This window comes from Sus scrofa, chromosome 6 (assembly GCF_000003025.6).
Source record: "Sus scrofa isolate TJ Tabasco breed Duroc chromosome 6, Sscrofa11.1, whole genome shotgun sequence".
NCBI lineage: Eukaryota > Metazoa > Chordata > Mammalia > Artiodactyla > Suidae > Sus > Sus scrofa.
This window is the reverse complement of record NC_010448.4, coordinates 60,446,731-60,472,836: the sequence shown is the minus strand read 5'-3', so window position 1 is coordinate 60,472,836 and position 26,106 is coordinate 60,446,731. Positions and strand designations below refer to the sequence as shown.

Here is a 26,106-nt window from a genome sequence, read left to right as displayed (position 1 = left end):
CTGCAACCCTGACCACACCCGCGGCTTGTCCAGCACAGCACGTGACCCCGAGGGACAGAGGTAAAGGGGGTGGGACACCTCCATGGATGCTGTATCCACACTGAGGGAGGCTGTGTGCTGGGTGGGGGGGTCCCCACGGGGAAGTCACGGATGGAGCTTCAAGAGTCCAAGAGCGGTTATGTTCGTGGCAGAAGTGAGGAGCCTGAGTGACCACAGGCGCTGGAAGCATTACCGCCATGTGACGGGCAGGAGAAAGGGGTGGGGTGTAGATAGGGGCTCAGATCCTCGACGAGGCCCAGGCACGTACTCTGGGTTCCCCGTCTGTGACCAAGTAACCGCAGTGTTTGCCTCTTTGGGTTACAACGATTAAAGGAGTGACAGCTTTAAGTGCCTGAAAGAGGGTCTGGCACCCACACTCCTGCCATCATCAGACCCGTCCTCAGAGCCCGGCCTGGCCTGATGCACCCACTCCCACCCCATCACGCCCCTCCCAGTCCTCGCCTAGGTTCCTGCGGCAGGTGACACGGGCTCGTCAGGCTGGCTTCCTCTGCTGGACGTAACAACACGGTGATACGATAGCCCTGCCACTAACGGTGCCGGCATGCCCACCATTTCTGCCCGCCGGCAGTGCCCACATCTGCACCCATTCCCTCATTCGACTTTCAGAACAGCCCCTTTCATCCTCCAGCAGCACAATGAGCCCTGTCTGACCAGTTGGACGCTGAGGCCTGGGGGTTTACCCAAGGCACCCTAGTGGCCACCAGTTCCTCCTGGAGCCCACCTGGCACCTGAACCTACTCCAGCTGTCATGGGTCTCAGAAGGCAGGGTCGGCCTCTGGCTGTAAACGCTGGACAGTCCAGTTATTTGCTGTCCCAGACTCCCTTGGGGCCAGGGCATGGCCTGTGCCCTGGGTTTCACTGGGCAGACACACCAGCGCTGAACTGTAGGGCAGGAGCTGGCACAGGGAAGTGACTGTGCAGGATTTGTGTGGGAGAAGCCCAGCCAGGCTCAGGTGCTGGACACAAAGCCGGCCAGGAGGGTGGGTGGACATCAGCAGGGGGTGCAGTCAGGCCAGAGCTCTCCTTCAGGTCACCCACAAGGCAACTCTTTCCTCCCTGGAGAGGAGCCACCAGGGTGTAAGGACGGGTGAGATGGTACCCGAGGCCCTCTCAGCCCCGCTGCCTGTGGGCGTCCCAGACTGATGGCCACCAGGCTCCTGTGACCACCCCCAGCAGGACACTGGACTCCTCTCTGGAAAATGGGCCACCAGAGACCCAGTGACATTGCTTTTGAGGCTAACCCAAAGCAGTACCCTCACCAAGGATGTGGGTGCCATTACTGTTACAGGCTCAGAAATGGGTGTCACCTAAGATTATGTGGCCAGGGAGCATAAGGCCCCTGGGTGCTGAGCAGAGGCCTGCATCTGTGAAAGCAGAGGTGGAGACTGGCTTCTGGGGTGCTGGGGGAGTCCCATGAGGTAACATAAGAGCACTTCCCCTGCAGCACAGATCCCAATGGCAACTTCTCTCCAGCACCTCTCACAGGGTTTATCTAACCTCTAGGCTCGGGGACCAGGAGCCAGGAACCAGCCCCCAGGGCCGAGCCCTGATTCCGGGGGTCCTGGCCAGGCCAGTGGGCAGGGCGGCCCCCTAGGAGAGAAGGCAGGGCACTCCAAGTCTGCACAACTTATCAGTGACTTTATTACTTTCCAGTTGCTGGTGAACAGTCGTTTCTGACCACTTCCCTGGAGCAGGCATCTCTGTTCATCTTGCACCTTCCTGGGTTGCAGAGAGGAGCCAGACCGGGGAACCCACTGCCAGAACTCGGATCTGTCCTGTAAGAGCCGTCACCCCTTCCCTGTCCCCCAGTGTGTCCTGGGGGGGGGCCCTCCTGGGGACATGACCCAGTCCCTTGCCTTCAGCAGGGGGCCCCTGCCTGCTGCTTCTGCCCTGCACTCCAATTCCCAGCTCCAGGCTGCGTCTTGCTGGCTCCCCAGCCCGGGGAGGGAGTGGGTGGAGAGGGATGGGAGAGGGAGGGCTGCGGCGGCTCCTTCTACAGGGTGGGAAAGGCTGCGAACACGGGGGAGGTCCGAACAGGAAAAAAGTGGACCGTCACGTGAGATGCGGGAGGAACAGAGCGCGCTAGCGCGCCTGGAGGTCTGGACTAGGGAGGCGTCGTGGAGACAGGAAGGGCTGGATGGCGAGGCGGAGGCTACCCCAGCGGCCACGGCGGGAACGGGCCCCCGCCCTCGGGGCCCGGTGCCGCGGCCCCGCCCGCGCCGCCCGCGGCCGCGCGCCCGTGGATGCGCTGGTGGCGCAGCACGTGCTCGCGGCGCCCGAAGCCCTTGCCGCACTCCCAGCAGGCGAACGGCCGTGCGCCCGAGTGCGTCTTGCGGTGGCGCACCAGGTGTTCGCGCCAGTAGAAGGTCTTGCCGCACTCGCAGCAGGCGTGCGGCTTCTCGCGGGCCGGCAGCGGCCGCAGGGCCGGCCCCGGGCTGCCGGGGTGCGTGCCGCGGTGGCGTCGCAGGTGCTCCTTGCGCCGGAAGGCCTTGCCGCACTCGGGGCAGGCGTGCGGCTTCTCCCCCGTGTGGCTCTGCCGGTGACGCAGCAGGTGCGCCGGCTTCAGCGAGGCCTTGCCGCACTCGGGGCAGGACGCGGAGCCCGGCGCCGCCAGGAAGGCAGGCAGGCCCGGCGCTGGCGGGGCCGGCGGGGCCAGCGGGGGGCTGCCCGGCTCCTGCTTGTAGGGCCGCGCGGCCCGGGCGTCCCCCGTCGCCGGTTCCTCAGCCCCGGGGGCCGCGTCTCCTGCCGGGCAAAGGCGCAGAGTCAGGACGGCTGGCTCCGCGCAAGGCGGGGCGGGTGCAGGGCACAGCTGGGCAGGGGCAGGCGGCCCAGATCCCGGTTATGGGATAAGCCCTGGGGCAGGTGGGGAGCCCTTAAGGCCAGGGAGCCCTCGGGTGGGAAGCGGGTTGTCCGCCAGCTTTTCCCTCTCCCGGTGTCCCTGTACAGCACGGTATGTGCTGCAGAGGAAGAGCCCGATAAATGGACGGACGGGTGGTGGAGAAAGTAAATAGTAAAGAAATGAAGAGACAGGGGAGGGGTGGAGTGACGAGGGAACCGCAAGTCCATGGAGGGGGGACCGGAGGAGGCGGAAACCAATAGGCACCTAAGTGAATAAATGTGAGAGGTGTAGACGGACGGAGACGTAGGTGGGTGGAAGGGATGGACCGACAGACAGGTGGATTCACTGATGGATGGGATGGGTGGATGGATGGCGAGTGAGCACACGGGTGGGCCAGTAAGTGGGGATGAGAAATTGGTTAGATGGACAACCCCCCCCACACACACACTTTTCTCCAGGGTTTCAAACTGTTCAATGGAATTTCAAGGAGATAAGCAACCTTTGTTTAAGTGTCACACGAGGACAGATGTGACAAAAACAGCTGTGCATCTCTCCCTTTGTGCCTGGCACCCTGCTGGCTCATTCCAACCCCACGTGGCCCAGCAAGAGCGGGTCCAACGCTGTTGTCCCCATTTATGGACACAGGAGGGCAATGCCTCAGGCTCCCAGAAACCCTCCCAGGACCCTCTTCTGTCCTCCTCCAGAGGCCCACAGGTGTTCATCATCCACAGGGACCAGAAACCCGGGTCCCTTCCCGTCGCCCTCTGTCCTGCTGCCAACACATGTGACTCAGAGATGTCCCTCAGCTCCTCTGTCCAGCCACGGCCCTGGCCACCAGAGTGTCCTCCCCGGTCTGTTTCCTGCTCTGATGAGGTCCAGCCCAATTTCTCTTCCTCACCCTAGTGCCTTGGTCTGGATGGGCGCCGGCCGCAGCTCCCAGCCCCATGTGTGCACCGGGCAGGCCAATCGGAGCAAAGTGCTGCACCCCCGGCCTTGGCGACTGGCTCTATTGGGAGGAGCCCACGAGACTTCTGAGAATGCAGGTGGCCACACCTCACTGAGACCTGGGGCGCCAGGGCTCTGGGGTCAGACCGCCTGGGTACATCCTGGCTTGCCCAACACCTGATCTTGGGTGAGTTATTCCATTTCTCCGGGCCTGGGTTTCTGCAGCTACACAACGTGGCCGAACAAGCTGGGTATCTCAAGGGCTGCGGTGGGGTTTCCGGGAGCGGGAGGACCACGCCTGTGCACAGCTGGCTCACATCACTGGCGCTGGCTGTCCCTCGTGACCCCCACTTGTGCCCTCCAGGACGGGGCGTGTCTGATTCAGCTCCCCGGGCCTGGCACACAGCAGAAACAACACTTGGGACATTCACTGAACAAATGAATGGCGGATGAGAGGAGCCCCCCTCGGGCTGGGAGCATGTGGGGAGGGGTGGGCTGCTCACCTAATGGTGTCACCCCATCTTCCTTTCCCACGCTGACCCCGGGGTCTTCCGTCACATCCCGAGGGGCCTTCACCGCTGGTCCCTGAAACGAGATAGACCACATCCCGAACTGAGACGCCTGGACCCCGGCCTGTCTTTCTCCTTTCAGTCCTACCGCTTGGTCTGGGGCAAGCCAGCTGTGGGCAGGAGGGTGCTCGGCCACCCCATGGCAAGGACTAGGCCACCACATGGGGGAACCGCCTTGGAGCGGATCCTTCAGCCCCAGGCCAGCCTCGGGTGACAATAACCCCGGCTACGTCTTAACTGCAACCTTGTGAGACCTGGAGCTGGGTCTACCCTCAACTCCCAACGCACAGCTGCTGAGCTGGTAAATGGTCACTGTTTCAGGCCGCTAGGTTTGGGGTGATTTGCTACGCAGCCACACATGACTGTTCGACCTGCTTTAAATCTTACATCAGCTTTATAAAGCCCTTTGCAAACGCCTTGACAAAATGCGGAAGGAAAACACATAAGCTACTTTTAACTCTGGAGACAATCAAGGGAGTTGAGAAGGGCCGGTGATGGCTCTGAGCAGCATGGCACCAGCCCGGAGGCTGGAGGTGAAGGGGACGGCTGCAGACTATTTCTGGCTCCTTTACTCTGTCACTGTTCCTCCAGCCCAAAGCCTCCAGGACAAGCCCAGGACAGCCCTGGGGCCGGTGGCGGAGAGCCGACGCCTGCGTTACAGGCCCCTGACCCACAGCACGTTTCCCGGGACTGGGCCTGGAGCCATGGCCTCTGCTGGGCATCCTGCGCAAATGGAATCACGGGCTTCTTTCGCTTTTCCCTCGTTTTTGGTGTTCCCCGTTACACCACTTCCGGCTCCCCGTACCCCTCACCACGCCCCTCAGTGGGCACTGAGCCAAGGAATGGATGGACAGATAAAGCGGTCAAACCTTCTGCCTTTGCTGACGGCCCAGGAAACATTCCAGGAAGAGGTCAGGATGCAGGAGCGCAGGAGGGGGCTGGCGAGAGGCTGCCCAGGTCCCTGGGTGCCTCCTGCCAGACCTGCTGGGGGACCCCCGAGTGAGGTGCTTCTGCCCTAGGGTCAGTCTGGAGGGACTGGTGGACACCGAGCTCCCGGCTCCTGGCCTCAGGGGGCCCAGTGGGCCTGGGGGATGTCTGCCCAGGTGCAGGCAGGGCAGGAGGGCACAGGCCAAGCACCTTCTGCACCTGCCTTGGCAGCATCCAGGTGGAGCCCAGGAAGCCGCACCACCTGCAGTTTCCCTAAAACTCTCAGGCACACACAAGTCTGAGGACTTGCTGCTACTCTGAAGGACCCTGCAGGGGTCCTGAGGGCTCTGTTTGGAGTCGCAGACATGGGGTGCTGGAATGTGCTGAGGCCGAGCACGGTCCCCAGGAAGCTGCTGGGCCAGGCACTGGCACACAGCAGGGGACAGAGGTGGGACTCCACGGCTTGTGGGTTCTGCTGTGTGACCTGGGCAAGCCACTCAACCTCTCTGAGCTTCACACCCTCATCTCTGAAACGGAGAAGGTGAGCACCGCCCTCAGGACTGCGTGGGGACAGTCGGACCATGCTGACAAAAGGATCTGGGGGGGCTGAAGCCAGGCTGTGTCAGCTCAGCCCGAAATTCAGGTCACGGGGTAGTCAGCTGCGTCCACACCACAGGCCCCCCAGGCTGGGGAACAGCCCTGGATGACCTCCTGGGAGAGGACACTCCGGAAGGTCTCTTCTGGGCCCTGCCCCACCCCACCCACCACGCCCCTCAGCTGACCTTAACCTTTCACCGCAATGAACAGCAACCTTCCAAGAGCTCTGAGTGCTCCCCGTCAATGACTGAACCTGAGGGTGGTCCTGGGGACCCCTGAACTGGCAGCTGGTATCAAAGTGAGGGTGGCCTGGGGGGACCCCCCCGAACTCTGCATACCATCAGAACTGCCTGGTACCCATCCGTGTCCAGACTGTTCCTGAAAAGGGCCAGAGAGCAAAGGTTTCCGGCTCTGTGGGCCCTCTGGCCCTCGTCTCAGCTGCTCGGCTCTGCCCTGCGGACAATGTGGCCACAGGCAACTCATACGTGATGGGCGAGGCCGTGCGCCCTGCGAAGGTGTCACACTAGAGCCCCAGAGGCGGGCGATCCGGCTCAGGCTGCAGTCCGTGGACCCCTGGGGCGCAGCTAAAAAACGAACTCTACCCAGAGAAAGGTCTGGCCTTTGCCCTCAGCTGCCAGGAGGGGACATTCAGCATGTCCTGCCTGATGGGACCTCACTGGACCTGCTAACAAGGTAATTTATGATGGAGGCTTGGGCCACGCGGTATGTGCTTGGTCCTCCAGGGACTGGAGCGCCAGCAGCTCCAGGTGCTGAGGTTCGGGGAGCACCTGGCTGGTGACCATCCGCGCGTGTTGCCACGTGCTGTCCCCAGGAGGGGACAATAGCAAGCTCCATGGGTGGAACTCTCCTGGGCCCGGCCCGCTCTCCCCTCCTTGGCTGACTGAATCGGTGTCCCTCTGCTGTGACCAACAGACACCACGAGCACAAAGCCTTCAGCGAGCTGAGTCCCTGCAGTGCACTGTCAGCCCCGAGGGACGTCAGGGACTCCAACCTGCAGGCGGAGTTGGAGGGTGGACGGTCCCCTCCAAATGTCACCGCTGGTCTGGCCCTGGCCCCTGCCTGGGTGTCCCCGCCTCCACCACACCAGGACCTCAGGGCCCCAGGCACCGGTGAGTTGTCTCAGTGGAGCTGCCGACCTGTGGTCCTTGGGAGGGGAGGCTGCAGGCCCTTGGGACGTCTGGCGCAGGCCCTCCCGCCAGCCGTTCCTGCTCACCCAGAGCTCCTCCAGCAGCGCCACGGCCTCCTCCCCACTCTGGGGCTGCCGGCTGCACACCCAGGCCTGGAGGTCGGCAGGCAGGGCGCTCAGGAACTGCTCCAGCACCAGCAGCTCCAGCATCTGCTCCTTGGTGTGGACCTCGGGCCGCAGCCAGTCCCGGCACAGGGCGCGCAGCAGGCCCAGCGCCTCGCGGGGGCCCGGAGCGTCACCCAAGTGGAAATGGCGGAAGCGGTGCCACGGCGAGTCCAGGGTCAGGCCCTCGGTGACCTGGCACTCCTGCTTCACGGGCTGCATGGCCAGGACGTCCATGGGGCCTGCGAGACTGCAGCGCCTGTGGGGGGAGTTCAGCAGTGAGAGCCCAGCTCCATCCATCCTTCCGGAACCCACCGGAACCCACCCTCTCCCTCCATCTGCGCACGCAGCAGACCCCCACGCAGGACCCCTGTGCCTCAATGCCCCCCTCGCCCCACCCAAGGTGAACCACTTGCCTTGCCAGCCACACCATCCAAGGGGCGACCACCCGGCAGCGCCCGTGCAAGGGGTTACACCCAGCACACAGCGGGCACTGAAGAAAGGGCGATTGTGACCCCGCTCAGGGACAGACAGATTCACGCCCTGGATCCGTCCCTCCCTGGGTGACCATGCGCTCCCTGCCCTCGCCCTCCCTGCAGCTTCCCTGTGAGGACTGAACAAGAAGGCACATGGAGGAGTTCCCGTCGTGGCTCAGTGGTTAACGAATCTGACGAGGAACCATGAGGTTGTGGGTTCGATCCCTGGCCTCACTCAGTGGGTTAAGGCTCTGGCATTGCTGTGAGCTGTGGTGTAGGTTGCAGACGTAGCTCAGATCCCAGGTTGCTGTGGCTCTGGCGTAGGCCAGTGGCTACAGCTCCTATTTGACCCCTAGCCTGGGAACCTCCATATGCTGTGGGAGTGGCCCTAGAAAAGACGAAAAAAAAAAAAAAAAAAAAAAAAAAAAAGAAGGCACATGGAGGATTGGAACGGGTCTGGCACGGTCACCAGCAGTATCGATGCTCCGTGATGTCCCAACCCCGAGGCAGACAGTGTAGAACACCTACTCCAAAGTCCCCAACCTCTTCCTTCCTTCCTTCCTAACTGCTGCGGACACAGCCACGGCCCCGTCCCCGGTTCTTACATGGAAGCTCTACTCCCAACATGGCTGTGTGTGGAAATGGGGCTTTTAGGAGGAAATGGAGATCAAATCAGATCATGAGGGGGGTCCTTCTTCAATAGGGCTGGAGGCCTGACAGGAAGAGATCACTCCCTCCCCTGTGAGAGCCGCAAGCCAGGGAGGCGGCCCTCACCAGAACCCATACCCATCCACACCTGACCCGGGCCTCTCGCCTCCAGAACCTCAAGAAGTCAGTGTCGGTGGTGCTGTCATGCTGCCCCCCAGGCCAAGGCACTAATGGGCTCCCAATCAGGTCCCGGTATTGGGAAATGGGGCAGGCTGCAGGGGGCCCCCACATCCGCTCTCCCCTCTCTCCTTTCGCAAGACCCCTGCCCCCCAGGAAGCTGTGTGCCCTCACTTCCTCTTCCAGGAGTGACAAAGACGCACAGGGGCTTCAGCCATGAGGGTGACACTGGAGCCCGAGGCGGCAGCCCTCAAGCTGAGCGACGTGACCCCGGGGGAGACACCTGGAGACATTTTTGATGGTTGGATGGGGGTGGGGAGAGCGGTTGCGGGCATCCAGCAGGTGGAGGCTGGGGATGCGGTAAAGAGTCCTCCTGGGCTCAGGACGGCTCATGGCAGACAAGGACCCAGCTCCAAATAAACCCCGGCCCAGAGCTGCAGTCCTGGAGATCCTTCTGGGGCACCTCGGGGCCAGAACTGTTTACCTACTAACACAGAAGGTCACTGGCCTCTTTCACTGTCATCCTCTCCTGAGTGTAAGGTGGCGCCCAACAGAGGTCACAGGTGCACAGCAAAGGCAGATGTAAGAATCCAGGTGTTCTAGACAGTGAGGGATGTGCCAAAAGACGATGCCATGTTTCCAGCATTTCATTTGGGAAAACGTGGTTATTTTTCATTTAAAAATGTTATTTAGGAGTTCCTGTCGTGGCTCAGTGGTTAATGAATCCGACTAGATTGGGGGCTCGATCCCTGGCCTTGCTCAGTGGGTTAAGGATCCAGCACTGCCGTGAGCTGTGGTGTAGATTGCAGATGCGGCTCGGATCCTGCGTTGCTGTGGCTCTGGCATAGGCTGGCGACTACAGCTCCGATTAGATCCTTAGCCTGGGAACCTCCATATGCCGCAGGTGCAGCCCTAGAAAAGACAAAAAAAAAAAAAAAAAAGTTACCTCCCTAACATGTTAAGAGCTGATTACTGCTATTTTTCAATGCAGTAATATTTTGAAACTTTCTCTACCTTGAGATACATACCAACAGATATAACTTCCATAAACACAAGCATCTTTGTGGGGGGGAAGGGTCCTAAGATAATATTTTCACATATAAAGGGGTCCTGAGTTAAAAACCTATGAGAATCACTGGCCTGCAGCCTGTCTGTTTAAATGAAGTGTTACTGGCACACGGCTATGTGCGTCTGCTGCACATTATCTTCTAGACTGGGGCCCATCCTACCACAGGGCCTTTGCACCTGCTGCCCCTCCCCCCCATCTTGGCTCAGCAGCCTCCTTCTCACCCCCAAGGCCCTGATGCCATCCTTCCTTCCTTGGAGAGCCGCCCCAATCACCCACATACCCTCCCCTGCAGCTACTTTCACGTCGCCCTTATTAATTCTATCTCGGCATTTAACACAAGCGGGTCTTCTATCTGTGTGCTGTCTTCCTTTGCTGGGATTTAGGGTTCATGAGGAGAGACCACTTACACGGAACCTAGCACGCTGGCTGGCACTGAAGGAAAACCAGGTCCTGTGTGACTTGCGCTACCACCCCCATCCTGCAAATGGAAAAGAGCCTCTAGACCAGTCACCCCGCTAGTGAGCGGTAGGTTTGAACTCGTGCCTGTCTGTCGGCCCAGCCTCCCACTTCATCCTTCCATTTAAGGACTGACTAGCCTGGGAGTGGCAGGAAAATGGTCCCAGAAGACCTGGGCCCAGGCAAGTCTCGAAAGACACAGAGAAGCCTGCTCTGCTGGGAGAACCGTCCCTCTAGGACAGGAGTGGAGTCTGACCTGAGTGAGTGAGGCCCCGGGCAGCGAAGGGAAGGGCCCGGTGACCTCCGGGGAGGGCCACAGGCACCCACGAGCCGGCTGACCACAGGGAGCTCCTGAGACCCCCGTCACCTGGCTCAGGGTCTGCCCTGAGAAAGCATGGCCTATCAGAGGTCACCCCAGGCAGCCACTGTGGAAAATGGGTCGGAGGCGCCTCAAAAAATTAAAAACAGAAACACCCTTTGATCCAGCAATTCGACTTCTGGGTATGTATTCAAAAAAATACACGCACCCCACTCCCGCCCTGCTCATAGAAGAATCATTTACAACAGTGAAGATATGGAAGCAAGCTAAATGTCCACTGAGGAATAAATAAAGAAGATGTGAGATATACACAGTGGAATACACACACACACACACACACACACACACACACACACACACACACACACTGGAATATTATTCAGCCATAAAAAAGAATGAAATCGGAGTTCCCATCGCGGCTCAGCAGAAATGAATCTAACTAGTATCCATGAGGTTGCAGGTTCGATCCCTGGCCTAGCTCAGTGGGGTAAGGATCTGGCATTGCCGTGAGATATGGTGTAGGTCGCAGATGCAGCTCAGATCTGGTGTTGCTGGGGCTATGGTGTAGGCCAAGAGCTACAGCTCCGATTTGACCCCTAGCCTGGGAACCTCCATATGCTGTTTGTGTGGCCCTAAACACACACACACACACACACACACACACACACACACACACGAATGAAATCCTGTCATCTGTGAAAGTATGGATGGACCTTGAGGGCATTATGCTAAGTGAAATAAATTAGACAGAAATGTATAATTTCCCTTATATGTGGAATCCATCCCCCCATAAAAAAAGCAAAGTCATAGATACACTGAACAGATTGGTGGTTCCCAGAGGTAGGAGTGGGAGCTGTAGGCAAAATGGGTAAAAAGAGTCAAAACTCACAAACTTCCAGTTATAAAATAAATTCCTGGGGGATGTAGTGGACACCTTGGCAGTCACAGTTAACATTATTGTTGCATATCTGAAAGCTGGTGAGAGAGATGTTAAAAGTTCTTATCACAAGAAAAAAAATTCCAGGAGTTCCTGTTGTGGTGCAGTGGTTAATGAATCCAACTAGGAACCATGAGGTTGCGGGTTCGATCCCCGGCCTTGCTCAGTGGGTTAGGGATCTGGCGTTGCCATGAGCTGTGGTGTGGGTCGCAGACGCAGCTTGGATCCCTCGTTGCTGTGGCTGTGGTGTAGGCCGGCGGCTACAGCTCCAATTAAACCCCTAGCCTGGGAACCTCCATATGCTGCGGGAGCAGCTCAAGAAAAGGCAAAAGGACAAAAAAAAAAAGAAAAAAACTCTGCTATTATGTCTGGTGATAGACGGTAACTAGACTTAGTGTGGTCATCCTTTTTCAGCATATACAAATATTAAGTCATTTGTACACTTGAAACTAACATGGGAGTTCCTGTTGTGGCGCCGCAGAAACAAAATCCCACTAGAATCCATGAGGATGTGGGTTCAATCCCTGTCCTCGCTCAGTGGGTCGGGGATCTGGCATTGTCATGAGCTATGCTGTAGGCGGCAGAGGTGGCTCGGATCTTGCATTGCTGTGGCAGTGACGTAGGCCAGCAGCTATAGCTTCAATTTGACCCCTAGCTTGGGAGCTTCCACAGGCCGCAGGTGTGGCCCCTACAAAGCAAAAAAAAAAAAAGGAAAAGAAAAAAGAAACTAATACAATGTTATATGCCTATTCTAGCTCAATGAAAAAAAGTAAACTCAACAAAATACATTCAATAAAGGTCACTCTGGAGTTCCTGTCGTGGCTCAGTGGAAAGAAACACATCTGACTCGTATCCATGAGGACACAGGTTCGATCCTGCCCTCGTTTGGTGAGTTAAGGATCTGGTGTTGCTGTGGCTGTGGTGTAGGCCAGTAGTTACAGCTCCAATTCTACCCCCAGCCTGAAAACCTCCATATACTGTGGGTGTGTCACTACAGAGACCAAAAAAAAAAAAAAAAAAGAAGTCCCTCTGCTGTGAAAACCCATCCCTGTTATCCACTGAGGGTCAAGTGCCTCCGGTAGCTGTTACAGTGCCCTGTGTTGTCTCCATCAAAGTACCTGTAACACAACTGTCTATGCCCACCCAGCTGGACCGGGGACCCCGGATGCCTCGGATCACCACCAAGAGGCCTGCATCTTACACTGTCCCACCCATCCCTCCCAAGAGCCCTGCTGCAAAGAAGAGAAATGGGCAGAGAATGGCAGAGGCAGGATTTGAACCTGGAACTGTCTGACTCCAGGGCTCACGGTGCTGCAACTACTTAATGGCTAAAAGACAGGCCCCTGACCGGCTGTATAGCACCGAGAAATCTCTCAGTATTTCTGTGTGGCAATGGCTCTGTGTGTGTGTGTGTAAATGAGTCACTTTGCTGTCAGTGGAAATTAACACAACACTGTAAACCAACTCTACTTCAATACAATTTAAAAAGAGAGAGACCAGGCTCTGACTCCCACTTTCAATCCTACCCCCCTTTTTTTTTTCCTTTCATGGCTACACTCACAGAATATGGAAGTTTCCAGGCCAGGGCCTGAATCCAAGCCGCAGCTTTCACAACTGGGAAATGCCAGATCCTTAACCCGCTGAGCCAGGCCGGGGGTCACACTTCCCAAGTGACCTGACCCGCTGCAGTCGGATTTTTCTTCTTTTTTTTCATTTTTGGCTGCCCTGCAGCATGTGGAAGTTTCCAGGTTAGGATCAGCTTTGAACCACAGATGTGACCTATCCTAAGCTGCAGCAACACCGGATCCTTTAACCCACTGTGCCTGGCCAGGGATGGAACCTGTGTCTGGCAGAGGCACCACCAATCCCATTGCGCCACAGCAGGCGCCCCTGGACGATGCCATCTCTCCATGGTGCGACCTTGGACTTGTGACTGGCCTTCCCTGGGCTTCCTTCGCCACCTGCAGTATAGGTCTAACAGTAGCTTTCCCAACAGGGATGCCAGGAGGATGAATCAGAAGGAAGCATTCAATGAAGACCTGCCTGTCTCCCCTGGGTTTCCTACCCTTACACTAGTGTTATGTGGGGCTGGATAACTGCGTTGTAAGAGCCATCCTACAATGTTTGGCAGCATCGCTGGCCTCTTAGCAACAGATGCCAGCAGTATCTCCGCAACTGTGACTCCAGACAGCGCTACAAGTCCCCTTGGGGATGGGGGGGTGGCACAGTCGCCCCTGGTTGAGAGCCACCGGCCCAATGGACAAATATTTACTCAGGGCAAAGGGCTCTGGAGCAAATCCCAGTTCTGCCACCTCCCAGCTCTTCGTCCTTGAACAAGGTACGACGCCTTTCACACAGAGTTGCCCTGCCCGGGGTGTAAAATGGGAAGAGGAGTCCTACTAACCCAAGAGTCGCGGTAAGAATTCAAGATGTGGGGAAAACAAAGATGCTGAGAACAACACTCGGCTGTGCTAACCAAGCCCCCAACCGGAGCGAACCTTTCCTGTTACTGTTACTTTGTGAGGTGCTGGGGATACCGCCATAAACAAAAACACCTGCATTACACCGAAGTTCGAGCTGGAATAAGGGTTAAACCAGGAAATAAAACTGGGTGACTGGGGCTGACAGGGAGGAGGGCAGCTTCAGATGATAACAAGAGCAAACACAGCCTTGAAGAGCTGCACGCCCACGAACCTAATCCCTTGCAACAAGCTAGGCGGGGGGGGGGGGGGGGGGAGCTCCATCGAGACAGAAACAAGGCAATTCGTCTCATCCGCAGGAATCTCACAACTCCATGAAAGTGCGACCGAACTTGTACGGACACGCACGAGGGGAGCCACCTGCACCCCGCCCGCGTGAGGACCACCCCCCCCGCCCCGCCCCGCCCCGAGCCCCTTTCCGCAAACCTCTCTGACCGGCTTGGTCCTGCGCCCCCAGACTCCATCGCAGGGCCCAGCCCACCCCCCTCGGCCCTCCCCCGCCCCCTCCCTCAGTTTCCAACTCTCCCCGGCGTTCTCCGCCTCCGGGGCCCACACCCCCTCCTCCTTCCGGGCCCTCCCCCTCCCGTCCGCGCTTCCCTCCCCCTCCCCCTTCATCCCGGCCCCCTTCTTATTCCCTCCCGCCAACTCTCCCGTCCCTCCCTCCTCCGGACCCCTTCTCCCCAAAGCTCGCCCAACTGCCCCCCTCCGATCCCTCCCTCCTTTCCTCCCTCGCTCACCTTACTCTCCCGGGCGAGGCCCCCCAAACCCCCTCGCCTCCTCGCACATGCGCACAGAGCTCATCAGAACTCCATGCCCCGGCAGGCTTTGCGCCAAACTCATCCGTCCCCCTCCCCTCAACACTCCCAGAGACCCAGGGATCTGTTCCCCTCAACGGCCCCGCCGGCCTCACCTAGAACTACATCTCCCAGGAAGGATCGCAACAACGGTGGCTTTCTATTGGCTCTCGCCGTGGCGACCCACTCACGCCCATCTCCGAATGGCTCCACAAGCACCAGAACTACATTTCCCAAGATGCACCGAAGCCCTCCCAGCGACCTATTGGCCCTCGCAAACATGGCCTCTCTTACCGCTCCAGGGTTTTTTGGACTACATTACCCAGAACGCACTGGGGCCTTCCCATTGGCCGGGGCCTTCCCATTGGCCGGGGCCTGGGCCCCAGGCATGCGCAAACGTGCCAGGATGAGCAGCCGGTGGGCGGAGAGGGGGAGGAGCTGTGGCGGCGTTTCCATGGAGACCGAAGGAGGCGCGGAGCGGCAGGCCCTCGGGAAATGAGGGCCCCCAGGCCCGAGGAGCGGGAGGGCGAGGAGGAGGGGCCCAGGCCAGAGTTCTGCACCAATCTGGGCCTACAGGGTGCGTCTCCTTGACAACGGGTCAGGTTTCACCCCTCCCCCATCCGGGCAGAACAAGTGAGTGAGGTGGGAGAAAGAAGCCGGATCGCGGTGTGAGGCTGCAGCCGGCTGGAGGGGAGTGTGTGGTTCGAGGGCGGACCCAGGCACCTTGCTCATCCCTTGGGAGAATGGCAGGCGGTTTCTGGCCTCCGTTTCCCCCGTGTGAGTCGGAAGGGTGCTGCCTGCACGTCCCCGACGCACCCTCGTAGGTCAGGGTCTCAATCTGCACGTCCCAGCAAGGGCAGGAACTCAGAAAAGATGAGTTACAGTTCGATGCACAGACAGTTCCAGGCCTGAGGACAACAGGAGCCGCTTGGACCTAAGGCTGTGATTGCCTCCTCCCCACCTCGTCTCCTCGGGGCAGGGTGAGAAGGAGACTCCCCCGCCCCCACCTTCTGGACTGATGTGCAGACAGGGTGTGACGGTGGCTGGCACATCACAAGCATTCATTAGCTGGACAAGAACTTTTCCCCTGGTTTCACAAGTGGTCAGTGGCTGAGTCAGAACCTCCTGTCCGAGACTGGGTGAAAGCCAACCCCCTCATTGTCACCCAACCTACCCTGGCCCACCTCTCTGCCCACCTTGCCTCTCCTGCCCAATGTGTTCCAGCCACACCGGAATCTTTGCTGCTCCAGGAACACGATGTTCTTGTTCCCACTCACATCCGATTGCCCACTTGACGTCTCCACTTGGATTTTTGAACAGGCATCTCAAACCATAAGGTGGGCAGAAGAGAATTTTTGCCCCTCCCCCCAGCAAAGAATCTTGCTTTTCCCCCAGTTTTCTACCATGTTAGATGATAAACCCATCATCCATACAAATGCCCACCCCAAACATGGAAGGGTCGCCTTTGATTTTCTTTTTCCATCACCCTCTTCCAGGGTGGGGATTCATGAGTGAATACATGCAAAGCACTTAGAACACTGCTTGGCAGAGAGTAAGGAGTCGGTCAATAAACATTAGCTCTTTTTTACCTACAGCTGAGTCACTAATAAAAACAAGCCCAAGGAGTTCCCTTCGTGGTTCAGCAGTAACTAACCCACCGGGATCCATGAGGTTGCGAGTTCGATTCCTGACCTAGCTCAGTGGGTTAAGGATCCTGCGTTGCCAGAAGCTGGGGTGTAGGTCGCAGATGCAGCTCAGATCTCGCGTTGTTGTGGCCGTGGTTTAGGCCAGCGGCTACAGCTTCTATTCGACCCCTAGCCTAAGAACCCCTATATGCGGCGAGTGTGGCCCTAAAAAGCAAAATAAAATAAAAATTAAAAAAAAAAAAAAAGCGAGCCCAACCCAGGTGCAAATTTGACTCCCCTACTCCCCACCCCAACCAGCCCAGCCACCATGTAATGAAATAGCTTATTTCACCAAAGAATGCCCTCAACTCGTCACCTGTCACATTCCTGTGTCCTGGGCACCAATTATAAGACAGATTAAGGAGTTCGCTGTTGGCCTAGCCAGTGAAAGATCTGTCCTTGTCACTGCTGTGGCACGGGTTCGATCCCTGGCCCAGGAACTTCTGGGTGCCACGGGATTGGCCAAAATAATAATGAGGAGGAGGGGGATGTTGAAAGACAGATGCTGGGCAGGCTCAGAGGATACAGGTGTGGTCAGGGTCCACGGAATCCGGGCCCATCCGGTTTCAGCACCGCTCAGTGGGTGTTTTCACGGTTCAGAAAGCCATCCAGCACCCCCTAGCTTCCACACCCAGGATGACCAGTTAAACAATGTCTTCATCTGAATTGGGGGTGACCTGGCACAGAGTCCCATGGGAATAGTGAGGGCCCAATAAGGGGCGGTGCTGATTGGCCTAAGCCAATCGGACAATCTGTTCTCCTCGCCAGCGATTGGCTGAGGCCCATGGGTGTGACATCATTCTGACCAATGAAGTGTGAAGGCAGGTTTGTGGGGCGCCGGCTGGAGAGGTATCCCCGCCAGCTGTCCTTCTGCGTTGTCCTGTGTGTGTGTGTGTGTGTGGGGGGGTGCTGGGGGGGAGACACTTTAAACTCGCCTGGCATGGTTAAACTGAAGAATGACTGACTCTCGCTGGAGCTCCCCTACCTCCAGACACCTCTCTAGGTGAAATAAGTCCCCTCAAGCCCTTTCGAGTTAAGCTGTCAAAACTCACACACATAACAAGGGCCAGTTCCAAGCAGTTGCAGCCTGTACGGCTGCACAGAGTCTCAGGCTGAGTTTAATGCTCTCCTATGGCCCTCTTCAAATTCTAACGCTTTAACCATAGGGCGCTGCACGTTAAGTAGCCATTCGTGCAACATCACCTCTGTGATTTATGTGGAATCCACACTCCACCGCTGTTTCTCCAGCATTCAAGGGTTCCGTAATTATTGGTGAGGAACAGAAGGAAGGAAAGACTGAAGGAAGGACTCCCTGGATGTCCTCCTGCCACGTCTAAACCTGCTAACCTTGCACATCCCTCAGTGATCAGCTCAGATGCCTCCTCCTCCAGGAAGCCTTCCCAGACCATGTCCTCGGCGTGGATGAAGGGCCTCACTTGAGCTCCCATGGCGCCCCTTCTCTCTCCATCTCATGCCTCCACACTGTGTGTGTGTGCGCCCCACGCACCCTCTGGGGAAGAACCCAATAACACAGACCCGGGCCTGCCAGCTCCCAGCTTGGGGGCTGCTCCTGAAAGAGCGAATAAGCCTTGAAAGAAAGTGGTTCTTACCCTACTTCCCAGGCCTGAGGGCGAGAATCCCTTTGGCAGCAACTTTAACCATACCTACCATAGCATTTCGGCTCCTTTGTAGCACCAATATAATTATTACTCAAAATAATAATTAACGTTTTCTCTCTGAATGGTGTTCCAAGCAGGGAGATCCTCCAGGGTGGGGAGCACTTGGGTTCACCTCTGGGGCTCCAGCTCCGAGCACCCGGAGACTCAGGTAATATTTATTGGATAAACAGGTGTTGGATGAGCTGACGAACAAGGGAGAGGACGAGTCCTGGGATGCAGGAATAACGTGTCCAAGTCGGCTGCACCCCACAGTGAGGGCGAGGCGCGGGGTGGGGGCAGATCGGAGAGTGAGTCATCTTCGGGGATGAATAATGAAATTAGGAATGAATGGCTTAATGATGGGGTCTGCACTGCCCGCATTGTGCTACTTAGCCGGCTCCCTCACGGGCTCACCCCTTGAGAAGGCAGAGCAGATCAAAGCATCAGCCCATTTTACAGTCCAGGTAACCGAGGCTCTCGAGGTAAGGGCACTTTCCCAAGGGACACAGCAAGGGAGAGTCGGGGTGGGGCTACACCCGGGTTTTAAGACCAGCAGTGGGTGTGGTGAGCTGCATCTCCCTCTCACGGAGGAATTTCAGGATTTTCCGAGGCCCTGGCGCAGCCCCAGGGGCAGATTCTGCCCTGGCCTGAGCACCTCCTTTCCTGGACAGGCGACAGGGAGCAGGGTCTATGGCAGGAGGGAGTCAGATTTATTTTCTCACCATTTTGGAGGCTGGAAGTCCAAGATCAGGGTGTCAGCCAAGGTGGTTTCTTGAGAATATGAATTTGAGGTATTGGTTGGGGCAGCACATTTTATTTTTTATTTATTTTGTTATTATTTTATTTATTTTTTTGTCTTTTTGCCTTTTCTAGGGCCGCTGCCGTGGCATATGGAGGTTCCCAGACTAGGGGTCGAATAGGAGCTTTAGCTGCTGGCCTACACCACAGCCACAGCAATGCCGGATCTTAGCAGAGTCTGCGAACTACACCACAGCTCATGGCAATGCTGGATCCTTAATTAGCTGAGCGAACCCACGCCCTCATGGTTCCTAGTTGGATTCGTTTCCACTGCACCACAATGGGAACTCCCCGTAGCACATTTTAGAAAGCAGGCGAGTTCACAGATAAGGAACCCACGTATCATGTGGATCGACTGTTTTTTCCCTAAATAATTTTTAGAAAGCTCCCCTGTGGCACAGCCAGGGGGTTAAGGATCTGGCATTGCCGTTGACTGCAGTGCAGGTTGCAACAGTGCAGGTTGCAACTGCGGCAGGGGTTCAATCTCTGGCCAGGGAAGTTCCACCTGCCTCTGGGGGCAACCAAAAAACAAAGACTTTTTTTTTTTGAGTTCCCCCTGTGGTGCAATCGGATGGGCAGCATCTCTGCCATGCTAGGAGGCAGGTTCCATCCCCTGCCCTGCACCGTTGGTGAAGATCTGACGTTGCTGCAGCTACAGAGTCTGCTGCAGCTCAGATCTGATCCCTGGCCGGGGAACTCCATATGCCAAAAAGTGGAAAAAAAATTTTTTTCAAGTTTCATTTGTCGAGAGAGAATCCCAACCAGACCTGGAAATGATGTTCTCGTATAAATATGAAACACAGATCTCTGTGGTAAGTGGCCTTTTCCCAGTGCCACTTTTGGGATGCTGAGGCCAGGGCAGTAAATGCCTCTTTGGGGAGTCAGGGAGATGGGAGTGAGCTCAGAAGCAGAACCAACAACAAAAAGCATCTTCTGTCCCATGATAATGTCAGGAAAAGCTCCCAGACATAAATAAACATTTATTTTTAAACGAACTCCTTTGGCAACAAGACAATGTTCCTTATAACCTCATAACCATTTGGAAATTATGCTGAACTTTTTATAGCTCTGGGAACAACTCACCACCGCCCGAAGAGGAAAGTTTAACGGGTTTTATAGTTTGTTTGTTGACACCGACCTACTCCCTCTCCGACTTCTCCTTAACTTTCTCTTGACATTTTGCAATTGCCAAAAGCGGGTTTCGCTGGAAATGAACTGACATCTAAAGAAGCTTCACATGATTTTGAAATTCTGCAATGAGGATCATAATACAATTTGTAATGAAATACATCAAAATATTATTAGTTTTATATTTAAGGAGGCTTTGGGGGTTTGCTTTGTGGTCTTCATCACTCTAGGCAATCTTTTTTTCCTTGGGTGTCAAGAGTTTTAGGAAGTCCGGGGTGTAGCCCATTCAATCTCATTTGGGGATTTTAATTCTTTAGCAGATGTCGTTGGAAAACCCTTTAAGAGACTCATTTCACTTTCAAAGAAGTACATAATTAGGTTTTCATATTTCCTTTAGAAAGGGAGCTGCTATGGTCTGAATCTTGGTGTTTCCCGCACATTCGTGTGGAAATCCTAATGCCCACCCCTTGGTACGAGGAGGCAGGGCCTCTGCCAGGTGAGTAGGTATGAGGGTGGTGCCCTCAGGTATGGAATCAGTGCTTTTATAAAGGAGACCCCAGAGAGCTTGCTAGGCGCTTGGCCACAGGTGAGGCCACATGGAGAAGGGGCCGGTTATCCATCAGGAAGCGGGCTCTTCCTGGAAGGATTCCATACTGGGGCCTTGATCTTGGATGTCCCAGCTTCCAGAACTGTGAGCAATAAATTTCTGTTGCTCATAAGCCACTCAGTCCGCAGTGTTCCGAGTGAAAGCAGCCCAGACACATGAAACCAAGAATGATGCATTTGTGCGTGTGTCCATATCCCTGCTTATCTTCCATGTCTAGCGTCTCCTTCATGGGATTAATGTGACGATTAGATGAGATACTGTACGTTGGAGCCCCGCCGAGTCCCACTGGGTAAATTTTAGTTGAGGTTTTTTTTTGTTGTTTTGTTGTCGTTTTAGGGCCACACCCAAGGCCATACGGAGGTTCCCAGGTTAGGAGTTGAACTGGAGCTGTAGCTGCTGACCTACACCACAGCCACAGCGATGGCAGATCCAAGCAACGGCACAACCTACACCGAAGCTCATGGCAACGGTGGATCCTTAACCTACTGATTGAGGTCAGGGTTCGAACTCGCATCCTCATAGATCCTAGCGGAGTTTGTCACCGCTCAGCTACAACGGGAGGGTGTGAACTCCTCAGACAGTGATGAAGACAGCATGAGATGCCTGCAGAGCATCCAGCACACCTACTGGTTGCCACCCTGGACCCTTCCTTGAGACCTTTATTATTCTCCCCACACCCATGCCCTTCCTCTGGCAACTACACCCCGAATTTCTGTGGAGCTAACCGGGCAACCTCTTCCCCTCTCCCCACTCACCTGGTTTTGGGGAAGCTGGCTCCATCACCAGCAATAGGAGTGATCATGTGACTCAGGACTGGCCAATCAGAATATCACCCACCCCCACCCCACCCAGTGCAGCTACTGTGATTGGCTCAGGCGACCCAATCAAATTCAACCATCAGGATGGGACAGGTGCCAGGACAAGTAAGAGAAAGGCAGACACCCAGTTTCCCATCTAACTTTTAGGGAGGTAAGAGTAGGTTGGAAACTATCTTGCCACCATGAGGATGCCCAGAGTGAAACAAAACAGAAGCTAATAGAGCCAAAAGGTAGATGGCAAGAGACTAGGGCCCCATGTCACAATTGGAGCCCCTGGATCAAACCACACCTGAAGGTGTCTATACATATATATGGACTTTTGGTATTTTGATGTTGTACAAGCCAACACAATTTTCTCTCTCTCTCTTTTTGCCTTAAACCTGTCCAAACTGTTTCTGTTTCACACAACCTGAACCCTAACTGTTACAGATCTCCTAGTTTATGATCAGATTCCCGAGGACTGGAATCCTTGAGATTTGCGCCGATTGCATGGAGCAGCCACACACCTGGTTTACAGAATTCTGAAGTGTGAGGACCACAGGAGGCCTTCAAGGAACCCCAATCAATGACCTGTGTCCCCTACATGGGGTTGCCAAACTTGGCAAATAAAACACCAGGACCCCCAGTTCTATTTGTTTATCAAGTAAGCAACAAATAATTTTTTATAAGTATTGGGACATTTTACACTAAAACGTCTCCCATCCAATTTGACAAGGCATCCTGTAGTTTCTTTGACACTAGCCTGACTCAGATTTTCACGTGAGTGAGGATCACTTGATGATTGGGTTAAAATGCAGATTCTGGCTTGATCCACATGTCTCTTCTGTGCCTGACTGCCGCCTGAGGCTGCAGATTGGAGACCCACCATTTTTTTTTTTTGCTTTTTCTAGGCTGTTCCCTTGGCATATGGAGGTTCCCAGGCTAGGGATCCAATAGCAGTTGTAGCCGCCAGCCTACTCCAGAGCCACAGCAACGCGGGATCCGAGCCACATATGCAACCTACACCACAACTCATGGCAATGCTGGATCCTTAACCCACGGAACAAGGCCAAGGATCAAACCCACGACCTCATGGTTCCTAGTCGGATTCATTAACCACTGAGCCACGACAGGAACTCCTGGAGGGCTGCACTCTGAGGAAGCATCTGCACGGCCTTGTGACACGTGTTAACTGAAATAAAGCTCTCAGTGCCGTGTCCAGCCACTGGGAAAATCCAAGAGATGGTGGCTCCTTGTCATGATAATTATGACAACTGCAAAAGCGTGTGTGTGTGTGTGTGTGGCGGGGGTGTCTTTCCCTGTATCTCAGGGGACTTCTCAGCAGCTGTACTTTTAACAGCTGCAAACCCTCCAATGGCCAGTCTGCCTGGCACGGCTGCACCTGTCACTTGGCCATGGAGGAGAAAATATCAGAAGGTAACACGTGAACGGGTGTGTAAAGGGCTCCAGCTTGGGAGCTGTTCCCCCGGCCCTGCACCCCAGAATCCCTCTGAGCACCATACCCCCAAGGGCGTTTGTATCACTTCGCCCAACCTTTGTTGTATTCCTTTCAACACTGACCGAGGCTTGCAATGCACGGTGCTGTGGGGGGCACGCTGGGGTTTTCATTACAGAAGCAGAACCCCAGGGGGAATTTGCTGAGGCCACAGTGGGAGTCTCCTGGGAGGGGTCCAGAGGAGCTCAACGAGAGGGAAGCAGAGGAAACCTCCAGAAGGTTGGGGGTGATGGAGGACACCAGGTCATCCCCTCTCGCCCCTCTCGCCTCTCCCTGTCGTTTATTTTCTCCTCCTGCAGCTCGGCTTCCTCCACATGGTGAGAAGCCAGGCTGCCATCAGCTCCTAAGCAAGCCTCTCACATCCCAGCGAGGAGGACAAAGGCTTTCAATGCCCAAGAGGAAAATCCCGGGGAAGGCGGCTGGGTGGCTCCGCTTGGGTCAGGTGACCGCAGCACCCTTCGGCAAGTGCGGACACCCTTCTCTATCCTGACGGGGAGCCTTGCTGTCGTTTTTTACAGCCTGGCATCTGAAAACCCTGTATCGGGGTAGGCGGAAGCCTCCATAACAAATACACCCATAGGTCTGAATCCGTTAGGGCTGCTAAACCAAAATAGCACAGACTGGGAAGCTTATGAAAGACAGAAGTGTATTTCTCACGGTTTCGGAGCCTGGCAAGTCCAAGATCAAGTTCCTGGCGGGGTTGTGTTCTGGTGAATGCCCTCTCCAGGTGTGTAGATGGCACCTTCTGTCTGTGTCCTCACAGGGTGGAAGGGGCAAGGGAGCTCCCTGGGTCTTTTTGATAAGGATACTGGTTCCAATCCCAAGGGCTGCACCTGCTTCACCTCTTCATCTACCAAGGGCCTCAGCTTCCAACACCATCACCTACGGGGCTAGGTTTCAACCCACGAATTTGTGGGGACACAGTGCAGGCCATTAAACCATACATTACAATGGGACATTGGAACTTTTTTTTTTTTTTAATTTAATTTTATTTTCCAGGGCTGCACCCACAGCATAGGGACGTTCCCAGGCTAGGGGTCGAATTGGAGCTACACCTGTGGGCCTACGCTACAGACACAGCAATGTGGGATCCGAGCCGCGACTGCGGCTCACACCACAGCTCACAGCAGCGCCAGATCCTTAACCCAAGGAGGGAGGCCAGGGATCGAACCTGAGTCCTTATGGATGCCAGTTGGGTTTGTTACCACTTAGCTATGACGAGAACTTGTTTACAGACTTAATTGTGGTATACACACATAAAACTTATCATCTTAACCATTTTATTTATTTTTTGTCTTTTTTTTTTGCCTTTTCTAGGGCCACACCTGCAGCATATGGAGGTTCCCAGGCTAGGGGTCTAATTGGAGCTGTAGCCACTGGCCTACACCACCACCACAGCAACTCGGGATCTGAGCCGTGTCTGTGACCTACACCACAGCTCACGGCAATGCCGGATCCTAACCCAATGAGCAAGGCCGGGGATCGAACCTGCAACCTCATGGTTCCTAGTCAGATTCATTAACCACTGCGCCACGATGGGAACACCCATCTTAACCATTTTAGAGTGTGCAGTTCAGGGGCATTAAGTGCACAGTATGGTGCAACCATCACCACTGACCTCTCCAGAGCTGTTTTCATCTTGCAGCACTGAAACTCTATTCCCATGAAACATTAACTCCCCTCCCCCTCCCCTAATGCCTGGAAATCTCCATTCTACTTTCTGTCACTATGACCTTGACTGAGCACCTCATGTAAGTAGAATCACAGCGTATTTGTCCTTTTTTGTGACTGGCTTCTTTCACTGAGCCTAATGTTCTCAAGACTTATCCATGTTGTAGCCTGGGTCAGAAGGTCCTTCCTCTTTAAGGCTGAATACTATTTCATTATAGTATTCAGCCACAATACTATCAGTAGATGCCACATTTTGTTTATTATTCATCAGAGGAGGCTTAGGCGGTTTCCTTCTTTTGGATGAATGCTGCTGTAACTTGGGTGTGCAGATCAGACATGTATTTATTTCTTGATCATGTGACAGTCTTGGATGGACGCTGGGTATTGGGTGATGGAGAGTGTCTCCATGAGATGACTATTGAAGGACCCTGTGTTTTGGGGTGGGGTGGGGTTCCACCATTCCCTAGGGCCTTGTTTTCATCTGTATCCAACCGACAAGAGGGGAAGGCATATGGAGCAGGCATGCTCATTTCTTAAGAGCCTTGGCCTGGAAACTGCCAGTGTCACTTCCACTGCTATTCTATTGGTGGGAACCAATCACAGATCCACACTTAGATGCCAAGGGGACTGGGCAATGTAGTCCATGGGTGGGAAGTTGCATTCCAGGCATCCATCCCTACATTGAAAGGAAAGAGCAGGTTTTGTGGTGAATGAGCCATCTCTCTCTCAACCCTGTCCTACGTTTAGGAAACATTCCAATAGTATTGGTTTGGTTGTCTTACCAGAGATTTGGAATTAGCAATGGTTTACATGAGATAGAAAGCAATTTTTCTCCTGTAACGTCTCAGCCAGTGCAGCGCCTCCTTTTCACAAAGGCATCAAGCCTCGATCTTGCTCCTTCTCGCTTGTTTCTCTGCCATCCTCCACATATGGTTTCCATCTGGGAATCCAGATCTTGCCATTGGGTTCTCAGTTCTGCCAGGTGGGAGGTGGGTAACCGGAAGGTGGGAGAGGGGTAGCTGTCCCCTGCACCAACCAGGCCGTTGCAGGCAAGTCCTGAGTGATCTGGTTCAGAACAGCACAGACGGGTGAACTTTCTTATACTCAGGTCTCATGGGGTCAAGTTCATACCCATGATAATAATCCATAGGTACTGCTATGGTGATAGCACTTTCTCTCCAGTCTAAGACGCATTTAAAATTTTACTTTTGAAGGATTTCTGAAGGTTAGACACAGACACATCTTACTATTTACGCGTGCATTTTGTACAGTATTTTTTCTTTTTTTCTGAGAGGATGTTATTGAAGCAACAATGCACGTCTTATGATTGATGCTGAGCGAGACTTGAGGACGGACATACAGCCGTGATGGCAGTAGAAATGATACCAACAGTAAGTAACACTAATCACTACCATTTTCACTGAGCGCTTATGATGAGCCGGGTATTGAAGTAAACAAAGTTACATAGATCGTCTGGTTACACTGAAGCTTCAACAGGCCGATCTTGCATCTACATCTTTGTAACTTCCAAGCCTATGACTGTTTCAGCGATGGCGATAAGAAAATTGTTATAAACAATAAGGAGAATTCATCTGTCGCTTAGGTGAGAGCCAGCCAACTACAGACCCGGGAAGGGACTGGGAG

General features: G+C 55.0%; 1 protein-coding gene and 1 long non-coding RNA gene across 6 annotated transcripts; one reads left to right on the top strand and one right to left on the bottom strand.

The window, feature by feature from the left end:
* ZNF444 (zinc finger protein 444) lies at positions 1,678–14,830 on the bottom strand. 5 transcript variants are annotated; one of them, XM_021095118.1, is made up of 4 exons: positions 14,719–14,830; positions 7,172–7,505; positions 4,348–4,429; positions 1,678–2,802 (listed from the first exon to the last, which is right to left on the bottom strand). In XM_021095118.1, the coding sequence occupies exons 2-4, from the start codon at positions 7,481–7,483 to the stop codon at positions 2,213–2,215; spliced, it is 984 nt and encodes a 327-aa protein (XP_020950777.1). In that variant the 5' UTR covers positions 7,484–7,505; positions 14,719–14,830; the 3' UTR covers positions 1,678–2,212. The 5 variants fall into 5 exon arrangements, with proteins under 5 accessions (XP_020950777.1, XP_020950776.1, XP_020950775.1 ...); XM_021095117.1 differs by lacking the exon at positions 14,719–14,830 and adding an exon at positions 14,546–14,712; XM_021095116.1 differs by lacking the exon at positions 14,719–14,830 and adding an exon at positions 14,235–14,316.
* LOC102159166 lies at positions 12,707–14,822 on the top strand. Its single transcript, XR_002344832.1, has 3 exons — positions 12,707–13,744; positions 14,108–14,183; positions 14,738–14,822. It is a non-coding gene; the product is annotated as an uncharacterized LOC102159166 (long non-coding RNA).

Excerpts from the sequence above, each read along its gene's own strand:
- ZNF444 (XM_021095116.1), bottom strand. The coding sequence starts at position 14,272 with ATGGAGTCTGGGGGCGCAGGACCAAGCCGGTCAGAGAG. Across the intron at positions 7,506-14,234 it reads GGACCAAGCCGGTCAGAGAG|GCGCTGCAGTCTCGCAGGCC; the intron begins GTTTGCGGAAAG and ends CTCCCCCCACAG. Across the intron at positions 2,803-4,347 it reads AGATGGGGTGACACCATTAG|GAGACGCGGCCCCCGGGGCT; the intron begins GTGAGCAGCCCA and ends TTTGCCCGGCAG.